The 11,893-nt window shown below is 40.3% G+C and overlaps 1 protein-coding gene across 2 annotated transcripts in view; it reads left to right on the top strand.

The window, feature by feature from the left end:
- PDS5B (PDS5 cohesin associated factor B) overlaps positions 1-11,893 on the top strand; it is an 86,773-nt gene that overhangs the window by 29,409 nt on the left and 45,471 nt on the right. For both annotated transcript variants that reach the window (XM_018554259.1, XM_018554267.1), the window contains exons 5-10: positions 181-278; positions 1,956-2,082; positions 7,553-7,633; positions 8,740-8,880; positions 10,887-11,002; positions 11,614-11,708. In XM_018554259.1, the coding sequence (XP_018409761.1) occupies positions 181-278; positions 1,956-2,082; positions 7,553-7,633; positions 8,740-8,880; positions 10,887-11,002; positions 11,614-11,708 (658 nt within the window). The remainder of the gene's footprint in view (positions 1-180; positions 279-1,955; positions 2,083-7,552; positions 7,634-8,739; positions 8,881-10,886; positions 11,003-11,613; positions 11,709-11,893) is intronic.

Here is an 11,893-nt window from a genome sequence, read left to right as displayed (position 1 = left end):
CGGACTGGTACTTGAAGACCCAAATTTCCATTCGCCCTCACTTTATTTTTACTCGCCAAATGCGAGCAGGCGAGTGGACATTTTGAGCCCTGCTCTATGGTATTATTGGACTATATATTTATGGGCACAAATCTATCCATTTCTTACTTGTTTGCATTTTTCTTTATTTTTGTTGTACAGAATATTGCCTGGGTCAAGTCCTACAATATATGTTTTGAGTTGGAGGACAGTAATGACATTTTCACACAGCTGTATAGGACTCTGTTTTCCGTTATCAAGTAAGTCAAAGAATCAGAACAGTTGCTGTGGAGATGCAAATAAAATGACTGTATGCATGTATAGATCGAGATATGTCTACAATTTATTGTTATGCCTTTTTATATTTGGAAACGGTTGAATATACAATTAAACAGATATAACAGCCAGCCTGATAAAATGTTTGGTTATAGGAATAGGACACCAACAGTTTTTTTTTTTATTTTTTTGGTGGGCAGATGACTGATTTTCTTTGAGAGTAAGATGATTTTACATATATATGAAAAACTCCTATGATCAAAGTTGTGTTCTCCCTCTTTCCCCTTTGTGCAGGATCACTGAATGGTGCCTTCATGTCCGATCGACCTCTAATTTACACATATAAACAGTCTTCTTCAGGTCTTATCTGACCCAAAGAAACCTTTAGGTCTCATTCACACGAGAAAAGGCCGGCGCGTACAGCTCCGTGCACGGCTGTATCGGGCAGCTCCCGGGAAAGATAGGTGCTGCGTTTGATTAGTACGCAGCCCCTGTCCTTCCCTATGGGAGTGCGCTGCCCTACGCTCACCCGCCCTGCACGTCTGTGCGGGTGTCAGTACTCATACTCTGACAGGATGGATCCTGTCTGTGTCCGAGCCGGGACACCCGCACCCGTGAGGACCTGCACTTGGGGTAAGCATAGGGCGGCGTATGGCCGCGTACTCCCATAGAGAAGGACGGGCGGCATAATCACACGCAGCACCTGCCCTTCCTGGGAGCTGCCCGATACGGCCCTGCACGGAGTTGTACGTGCTGGCCTTTTCTCGTGCGAATGAGGCCGAAAATAGTAATGAGCAACTAATACTCCTCACTTGTTAGTATTTAACAAATATCTAGAAACAACATAGTTGTTTGTTTTTCACATACAAACCTAAAATATTTACCCAACTCCCAAATTCTAATGCTGGCATCCTTCCATGGTCCCCCTGTGGGTAGGAGGTGTGTCTCTGGTAGCACCTGAAGCATTTCATTGCTTTGTGGGAAGCACATGTCGGAGCTCCTGCTTTGAGCCAAGTCAAGCATGTCAGCAGTGGATCTGGTCCACTAATGGATTTAAGTTAAACAATTTCTGTGTAGTGAAAAAAAGAAAAGAACTGTTCTGACGGAGGGGGCGTGGCCCCGGAAACGCGTCATCACAGGAGTCCCGTGCTGACACACAGGCATATGTGCAGCCATTCTACAGTTGCATAGGCTCATCTTTATGCTTTTATTGATCCACTTTTGTGAGTATGTTTTTACTCTGTATTTGTACTCAGAATCATTAAAACCCTCTACACTAGGGTGGGCGCCCTTCTCTTTTCTTTTTTTCTCAGTGTTGCAGCTTCCCAAGCTGAAGTGGAGCAGCACTCCTAGTCAACCTCATTTGTACTATTCATCTGTTGGTCAAATTTAGCGCTTTGGATTTGTTTTTTACTAATTTCTATGTAGTGACTGATCCTCGAGGTGCTTCTGCTAGCTGGAAGTTATGTAAACAATGTCTGCAGTTTCTAAAGTGCGCTGAATAACAAATACATGAATGCTTTGTATTGGAAGATGTGTTTCCTCGTGAATTATTAGCATTCATGTTTCATTTTCTTAAGTGTTCTGGTTCCCTGGTTTCATCTTTGTTGTATTTCCTTTACTGAGTGGAGTAATCATTGTTTCCTTTTCATTACTTTTAGCAATGGTCATAATCAAAAAGTTCACATGCATATGGTGGACCTGATGAGCTCAATCGTTTCTGAAGGAGATACAGTTTCTCAGGAATTGCTAGATACTGTTCTGGTAAACTTGGTTCCTGCACACAAGGTACATAAGATGGTTTAATCTGAGCAGTAGGGGTGGTTTTGTTTAGTTTTTTTGCAGCTGAAGGTATTAAAATAGTCCATTATTTTTTTAAATAATTGAACTATGGAGTATACAGTCCATGTGAAAAAGAAAGTACACCCTCTTTGACCCCTATGGTGTTAATATGGTATTAAACTCTCACTTTTTCAATTATGAATCCAGATTAAACAAATATACAATGCCCAGCAATGTGTTTCTTTAAATGTTTGCCCATGATGATAGTCATGTTTCTAAACTGCTCCAACTCTGCTCCGTTTCCCTGGACTTCCTGTCCAGGGACAGCAACAGTAGCTGTCAATCTACTAGCTTGGAGAAGGAGAGAGGGTGCAGGGGAAGTGAATGGCTTGCCTGTGTGTTTGTGGAGAGACACACAGCCTAAAGAGCTGTGCAAACTGTTGGCGCTATATTAATCCTGTACAATAATATAACTAGCACACACAAGGGTGGCTTCATAGGACTCCGCAACGGAAAGAAGCCACCCTAAAACAGGATATCGGGACTGGTGCTCAGGGGACCAGCTGATTTTGCATTAAGCTAAAACCTTTAAACCTCAAGGAGCAGCATCCATTATACATTTATTTCCTCAGCATTTGAAATGGCTTAAAAACCTTTTGACTTTAATATCACTAAGTATCGGGACATACAATCACCTGGTCCTTAACAGGTGTTAGAATTAGGTACACACAAACTCAGTTGAGCAACACATGACAAATTACACGGACATTTATTTTTATCTTTCTATGTTTTATCTTTTTTCATGATTGTATTTACTTGAGTCTACTGTAAAGCATGTAATATACGTGGCCATCATTTGTTTGGCATACCAATAAATAGATCATGTCTTGGACCTAGTTATAGAACACATTTATTTTGAGGAAATGCCTGCATTTAATATCCAAAGCAACCAAATGGATCATTTTGAACTTTTCATGGTTTCATTAGAAACTGTAGTTGAAGGTTACTTTGATCTTTTTGTCATTTTTGTGATTTGAAAGCTGGTTGATTTGAATTCAGCTACATCCTTGGTTCTCAACTGGTGGGCCCTGACCCCATGTTCAGTGGATCGCCACATGCCTTACACTTTTCTACGCGAGAGACTCCTCAGGCCTCCCCCTAGCGCAGCACTGTCAGTTCTCGCCCTGAGGAGCCATTCAATATATGCTGCCCGGCCCTGTGTGTCAGCTTGAGGTAGGGTGGGCTGGAAGTATGGCCGTAAGGGAGCTCCATCCATATTAACATTGCTTACAGCTCCCTTGTGTGCCCTGTAGAGGTGCTTGGACTGGACTGACATCACTTTTTGGCTCCTGGCACCTATACAGGCTGTGCAAGGAAGCTCTACAAACAATGCACATATGGATGGAGCTCCGTCACCGCACAGCAGCCCACACTGGACTCCGAGCTGAGGATCCACTCCAGTTCTCATAAAGTAGGGAGACCCAGTGCATCTTAAAATAAACAGATAATTTTTTTGAGAATGGGTATGTTGTGTGTCAGTGTTTTTGAGGGTCCGTTCATACTAGTACAGTGAGTTAATCACACAGTCCCATGCGATTAATGCACTGCACCACACAATCACACCTACGGTGCGTTCTGGTATGGAAGGTGTGTTGCATTGTCAGTCATTTGAATGACACCCAAAACTCACCTCTCGCCCACAGTCCAATAGCCTGCACCCGAATGTGCGGTACTGCAATGTCGTGCATTCCATTGCAATGCAACTTGGATTACGACTTAATGACCAAGGACTAATGTGGGTCCTGAGGTTTATACAGGTTGAGAACCTCTGGTCTACATGTTTCTGGGCAAATTGGCAGTATTAATTCATGCCAGCAAATATAAATATAAATCCTTGGTCTCTGAAAATGTTGGATTTAAATCCAGCAGCCGTTGGTTTCTTTAAGGTCTTGTTCACACCAAGCGCGGAGCAGATCCAGACAAGAGCAGGTGCAGACCGGATCAAAACTGCGTCCAATGTATTCCTATGGTATTTTGACCTCCAGTTCACATCGCAGCGTGCGGATCCAGACCAGATCCAGAGCAGGTGAAAAAACTGCGGCAAGCTCTATTTTACCTGCTCTGGAACGCATCAAAAACGCATGCAAGTGCCTGAAAGCCCATGTTAAACTTTAAAAAAAAATATATATATATTTTTTTTTTACCAAAACCGGCCCTAAACGCATCCAAAACGCGTCACAACCCACTGCACTGCGTGTGCAGAAACCTGACCGGATCTGGTCTGCATTTGGTGTGAACAAGGCCTAAATGGCGAGACGATGGTAGCTGTTACATTTGTAGTCCAGTACTGCCAAGTGATACATGAGAGATAAATATTTATTTACAGAAAAAAAAACCTTTTATTCCCACTTTGATTTTAGAGACAAAGTCCCTCTGAGAAAGAAACATGTAACAAAAATGTGTTTCAGCTGTTATCACCAATCTGTTAGGCGTTTGGAGTTGTGTTGTGTCCCTGGCATATGAAATATTGTGATGGTAGGGGTAAAATGGAGGTTATTGCCTCTGTATGTGTTAACAAAAAGAAATGGTAAGAAGCTGGACATTTCAGTAAGACGGAGATTCATGTGCTCCCTTAAAAATCAACGATGAACTACTTTGAGAAAGAGAAGATGAAGATTTTCTTTCATTTTGTGAATTTGAGTTTCACATGTAATGTTCATGCATAACAAGTTCTAGAGATGTTCACCAAGGAGCATTGCATCACCAAGACCTTAAGCTGGCTTCAATTATTATTTGGAGTCTGGGGTTTCTGCCAGCGGAGGTGTTGCGCAGTGTTTCCTGGCAGGGGACCCAAACTTTTTGTGCCATGTTTTTTTGTTTTCTATTTTTCTGTTTTGTCATATTCAGCCAACATTCACTGTGTTACACTTTTTAGAGAAATATAATGCTTACATTTTATATTTTGCTGCGGTTAACATCTTTTTACTGATTTTAAAATCAGTTTCCAAACTTTTGCTTAATACCATTGATTGGAAACCGAGATCCATCAGTAATTTGTCTTTACCAGAGCGAATTATTGACATTGTTTCTTACCGTGAATATACTGACTACTACTTCATTGTTAGAAGGTACTCTATATCTGTTGTATACCTTCAGTAGCAAATATAGAATGGGGTTCGTTGTACTTTCACCTATATTCAAACCAGTATTAAACTAAATCCCAATTCTTGTAAGCATAAAATCATTCAAACAGGACACTGCTGTGATTACTTTATCTTTGGGTAAAATTGTCCTGTACAAATTGTATTTCCATCGGTTTGTTTAATTCGGATTTCTAAGAAAAAAAGTAAATGGGAAGACCAATGTGAATCATTGTTCATGCACTTCTCTAGGTGCAAAAATGTTAGTCCTTCCAGTAGGGGTGCAGGCAGTATAGCCAATGCTCATAAGCACATATCTGAAGTGGATCTATAATGGTTTTATTGATTTTATTATTTTGAATTAAATATATGATATTGCAAATTAATATAGTGTTTGCTTACACCCAGCCAGATGTTGTAGACTTAGATTTCTTTCCAGCCTTTACTACTTTATTAAACCATTGCAACTGAATGGAGATGACTACTGCTGCTTGATTTAAGCATGCCATACTCTGTATGTTTTCTCTTATTCTGCCCACAGACTGAACGAGAGAAAATAAATTGTCTCTCTGCTGCCAGCTATTTGGCATCCATGGCACCCGCAATGAATACAGTGCCTGTGCCAAACAGTGACTGCATCTGATAGGATGCAGTCAGTGTTTAGCCCATCGTTTTCTAGCCAAGGCTTGATTTCAGATGATTCAGCATAAGCCTTGTGTTTTAAAGGTTATGTAAACCCTTTCAATGAACCTTTTTAGTTTTCATATTAAGCGCTCAAAATAGAAATGTAAAAAAAAAACCTGTTTGAACTTACCAGACATCTAATGAGCTGTTCAATTCCTGTGCTGCACTCATCAGTTAGCATTGTTTATGGTTCCTTGCTACCCCTGAGAGCTACAGAACTCCTCCCCCCAATGTTATTGAAAAGAGGGGAAGGTGATATGTAGTCTTGTGCTCTTCTGCTGCTCCATACATGCAGTAGAGTGAGTGAGCATTGTCAACCTAGCACAGGAAGTATGCTACTGGCATGATCGCCACGGAATAATAAAGCTTGAAAAAGAAAACTGATGCAGCCACCACATGTAAGGACTGGTAAGCGTATCCCTATGTGTTTTATGGGCTACAGTTCTCACGTGCACAGTCCGTTCAGGTTACGACAGAAAAATACTGCATGTCACATTTTGTACGGTCAGGAAACGGTCCGAAAACGCACTGCAATGCAGCTAACATACTGACAGCCCCACTCCAGCAAAAAAAAACAAAACATTTTTGTTTTTTACTGGAACGCAGCAAAAACGCAGCAAAACACATAGCACCGCGTCTCCTGATCCGGACCTGATCAGGACCTGAAACTCATGTGAACAGGCCCTTAGTCTACACGGCTGAGCAAACCATAGTTGGTAGAGCACATAATAAAGTATCCTATTTATAGCTGCAGCAGCTAAGGATTTTATATTTATACTGTGCCTCCATTACATTTGTATTCTTTGAATAATTTATTTGCTACTTTCTGTGATTGTGGAGATTTGTAGAACTATTAAGCAACATTTAGAGAAATGTAATTATTTACTATGTACATCAACATAATGCCGGGGTAATCTTCTGAACCTCCTAATAAGAGTTGCCCCATAGAAACCTATGGATAGGTTTGTATGGATGTGTCTTTTAGAGCTTTTGGCCTATATCTACATCAAGGAAAATACATACAACTAAAGGATAACCTTGCCTTAGATTGCTGTTATGGAAGTATATGGATCACGCTCTCATATTGTTCACATTGATACTTGGTAAAAACTTTCCATGCTTGATTTAATACAACACATTTCTTAAATAAGTCTGGTATTGTTGTCCTGACATGGAGTTGGCGCAGATTTAGTAGTGAAGCCGAGTTGGCTTTCACTCTACAAAAGAACAAACGCGAAACCCAGAAATGAATGTGCATTAGTGGCACTTGACAACTAGTTCAAAATACTGAAGTTTTTGTTATAAACATGCCGAGTGAATAATATAAATTATGATAATTAAGTTGATTATATTTGGCAATTCCATATAAGAATCATTGATCTACAACAGGGCCCTGCTTGAGTGTTAGAATGTTTAGTAGAATGTAGTCTTTATATGACAGAGTATAGATGAAAATAAGGGTTCATTCCTGTATTGGTAATAACTGTTTTGTTATGAATATTTGTTATATTGCTAGTAATGTTCTTTGATTCCCTATATTTTTTCTTTGTGTGGTGGTGTAATTTCCTTAATCAAAATTTTATATTGGTAGTGGGAAGATCTCATTATCATTATTTGTTTTGTGTTCATTTATTCTCTGGTTTATCTTCTAGAATCTTAACAAACAGGCTTATGACCTGGCCAAAGCCCTGTTGAAGAGAACTGCTCAAGCAATCGAACCATACATAACAAATGTAAGTTAAAAAGATATCCATATGACCCTCAGAATAGATTGCACCTGAACTAGCCAGACATTTGTCAATATTTTAGTTGCACGCTATCACCCTGAATAGTCAAAATCACTTTTGGCTTTCATACTGTAAGGGGACACCAAATAATATGCAAATTAAGTGTATTGTAATCTACTAGCAACATATACAACATACTTGCTTGACATATTTAAATATATATAGGAACATATACTGGTATGATGTTCACCTCTAAAAGTAAACCTAAATAATCCATTGGGTAGCCCTAAAATATCCAGGGGGGAAATTTATTAAAAGTGGAGCAGACGGAATCTGGAGCAGCTGTGCATGGCAACCAACCAGCTTCTCGCTTCTTTTTCAGTTGGGGTTTGAAAATGAAAGAGAGAAGCTGATTGGTTGCCATGCACAGCTGCTCCAGATTTTGTCTGCTCCAGTTTTGATAAATTGCCCTCCCAGTATATAGCGCCGAAAATTCTTACACTGTGAAGGTAAAAAAGAAGATTCCTTATGATTCTTGGTAACAATCAGCTATGCAGTCCAGTTGTTTCTAGGTGCATCCTGTGTGCACCTTGGGAGATTGATATCCAGCTTCCTCGTCATCATTTGTCAGGCCTTCTTTGCTATATTTTACTTGCTCTTCAGTAGTGAAACTATCCATGTAGACAAATCTGACAAAGAAATCTGAAGGGGCCACGGCCTGCAGAGTTTTATCAAAGATCAGTTCCTTTCAATGTAGAAGGAAGGCTTGACTGATTAGGTTGGGAAGGAACAAAATTGTTCTCCTAAGATGTCTATAGATGGCAGGTTGCTTGTGATCAAGAAGATTATGTATGTATGTATGTATGTATGTATGTATGTATGTTCATAATGTAAAGCTGTCCTGCAGTTGGTTGCATTGTGGCTATGTGGTGGGGGCAACCCATGGCACTTGTGCACATTATATGCTTTAAGAATTTTAGGTTTTTCAGATATGCATATTAACAGTATATTTAACAAATAGCAAGGGTTAAGTTAAAAGTAAAAAAAAAAAAGTGTTCCTTTTTTAACATTTATTGAAACCTAGGAAACCATTTTTTATTATTTTCTTCCAGTTTTTTAATCAAGTGCTCATGCTTGGTAAAACCTCCATCAGCGACTTGTCGGAACATGTGTTTGATCTGATTTTGGAGCTGTACAATATTGATAGCCACTTGCTCCTTTCTGTTTTACCTCAGCTGGAATTCAAGCTCAAGGTATGTATCTATCTGTTTTAGTGACTGCAACTGTATTTATTCACATTTATTTGTGACAGTACTCAGTGGTCATTGTTTTACTAAGGTACATGCACTGCAACACAGGTGCATCGTGCAAAATGAATGGCAGCATAGCAACGCACATGTCCTAGTGTTTCTTGCGCAAATGATCAAAGGCAAGCTTTTCTAATGCACAATATTTTTTTTTTTCCATTCATTGAGGGACAGAATTCAAAGACCTTTCATATTTGGGTTCTAGTTCGGCCTACAGGAGGATTTGGACACTTGTATACCAAAAAGAGTGACCATACTGGCATAAGTCCCCCACTTCTATCCCCCCCTCCTTTTTTTCTTCTTCAATTGGAGGATGGATTTCTTCTCTGTACTGAGAAAAGTTTAACTATTTTATTTTTCTTTTTGTTCATGCTTCATTTTTTCTTCGATCAAGACATCTCCATGCTGCTTAAGCTTGTCTCTAAATGCGGCTATCTGGATTAGCACATCCTTGGCAATAGCTTTGGAGGCTGTACCCGGACTCTGCTGGACTTGATTGCGGGGTCTGGCTGGAATGTGGCCTTTGGGAACTGGGCTCTGCTGGTTGCACTTTCCAGACCTGTGTGTACTTTGTTAGCCACAGAGCATTTTCAAGATTACATAAGTTTGTTCCGTTGGCCTACTGTGAAAGGGTTAAAATGCTGAGGAATCGAGTGCTGCATCACTAGGTGGGGTGCGCTTGCGCACACACACACTGCTCTTTTCCTGTAATTCAGTGTGAGATAACCCCTTCTTACCACTACTCATCAGTTGGTCCTTGCTGCTGCCTACGGTGACCTGGTCACCTCCGGCTTACAATGACCTGGTCACCTTCGGCCTTTGGAACCTCTCCTTCTTCCAGCAGTGGTTCATAAATGCTCAACGTTTTAACTTGTATTAGAGCTAATTTGTTCTCCTTGGCAGTGAAACAATGTCTGATCACAATCCAAACATGGCCACACTCCAAAGGTCTTCATAAAAATCTCCAAACTTTATTGTAGTCCAAACATATGTATACACCGTACTCAAGCTCCCCAGCACAACTGAAACCCTCTAATGCTTTTTACCAATAAGGCTAGGGCCTCATTCACACTGCTAAGAGCCGGCCCATACAGATCCCTGCTGTGTGCACGGCTGTATCGGGCAGCTCCCGGGAAGAACAGGTGCTGCGTGTGATTAGTACGCAGCAGCCTGTCCTTCTCTATGGGAGTATGCGGACGTACGCTCACCTGACCTGCACGTCCGTGCAGGTGTCCATAATCGCATGCTGACGGGATGGATCCTGTCTGCGTCCGAGCTGGGACACCCTGATTTCACACGGTCTCAAACTCTTGGTGGATGTTCAGGCTTCTTCTAATGTCATCTTTGGATGTAAGGTCCTTCAAGTGGTGCTTTAAACTACAGGCCGTTTTTCAGTTTGGCTTGTTTGTGTTTTCTTAGTTGTTTTGCCCACCCCTCAGTTGGACTTTTTTTTCTGAGTTTCGAATCCCGTGTCCCTCAAGGAATGGAATAGAAAAGAGGATTTTTATTACTCGCTATAAAATCCTTTTTTGGAGCTCATTGAGGGACACAGGTCCCACCCCTCTGTGTTTTATGGTCTTGTCCTTGACAATGCTTTGTCAGAAAACAGGCATACTGGGAGTGGGAGGGGTTGTCAGACTGGCTTTTTTTTGCCAGTGTCCAAATCCTTTTGTAGGTGGCAGAGTAACCTAAATGTCTCTGAACCCTTTGTCCCTCAATAAAAATGATTTTACAGTGTGTGTACTATAAAAGGGTTTTTGTACTCAAACACTAAATGATTTCCATTCCAAAAAAAAATAATCTCTAAATGTGATACTTGTTGGTGTGATTTCTTCAGTTTTGCTGCATTTCTGTTATTCCATCTGTTCACTACCAGACTACCTGTCTCTTGATATAAACATTATGTCCTGTATGAAGAGCCTGATTTCCTGTCTTGTTTCTTGATTCTGTAGAGTAATGACAATGAAGAAAGACTGCAGGTGGTAAAGCTTCTAGCAAAAATGTTTGGAGCAAAGGATTCTGAACTGGCTTCTCAAAATAAGCCACTTTGGCAATGCTACTTGGGGAGGTAATTGCATCTTTATCCAAGGCTTGTATATCGGGAATAAATTAGAGCCAAATTGCAGAAAATCCTCACGGAGCTGTGTAATCATTTATAAAAATATTTTGTGCTGCCTCTATTTATATGCCACAGATTCTCTGCTGACCTCGATTTTATTCACCCATCGGATGACAATATGTTCATTACTTGCTGACGTTATGATTTATAATACTTTTACTGTAGTGAAAGTCAAAACTTTGACCCAACCTATTTTCATTTGTGGAAAAATATCCATATGCTTGTACAGAACGTTTTGTACACTATTTTATAGTGAGCCTTCATATGTGAATATGACTGCCACCATGTACATGTATGATGAGTTTTTAAAGCATTAAAACAAAGGTTATTTTGCTGAAGTCTAATGCTCTTGCATTCACGAAGCTTTACATTCACGTTAAATGTTGTGAAAGGTTTTTGTCATGAGCTGAAACACATCAAGTTTCCTGTTCTCTTGGGACTACAGGGAATAGAACTGCTGTATAACTAATGGCTACTAATGTGAGATTCTGCGATATAACTAATGGCTACTAATGTGGTTTTCTACAGAATACATTTATTTTATTTATTTTATTTGATAGATTCAATGACATACATGTGCCAATTCGCTTGGAATGTGTGAAGTTTGCCAGCCACTGCTTAATGAACCACCCTGATTTGGCTAAAGACTTAACCGGTATGTGAATAGTGTCTAAATCTGTGAAATTGTCAGTTTGAGGTTAGTCGTTAGTGCGTGAACCTCATGCCTTCGCAAAGACGACTTTACGTTCACCATGATTGTGTTTTTGGTTCAGTTATCCACCTTATTAAGTGAAGCTAGCCGCTAAAGGTAGTCCCCCTCCTTCGTCTTCACCAGAGTTT

This window comes from Nanorana parkeri, unplaced genomic scaffold, assembly GCF_000935625.1.
Source record: "Nanorana parkeri isolate BGI_ZX_2015 unplaced genomic scaffold, ASM93562v1 scaffold8, whole genome shotgun sequence".
Classification (NCBI taxonomy): domain Eukaryota; kingdom Metazoa; phylum Chordata; class Amphibia; order Anura; family Dicroglossidae; genus Nanorana; species Nanorana parkeri.
Note: the sequence above shows the minus strand (reverse complement) of the source record. Positions and strands in the feature narration are given on the sequence as shown.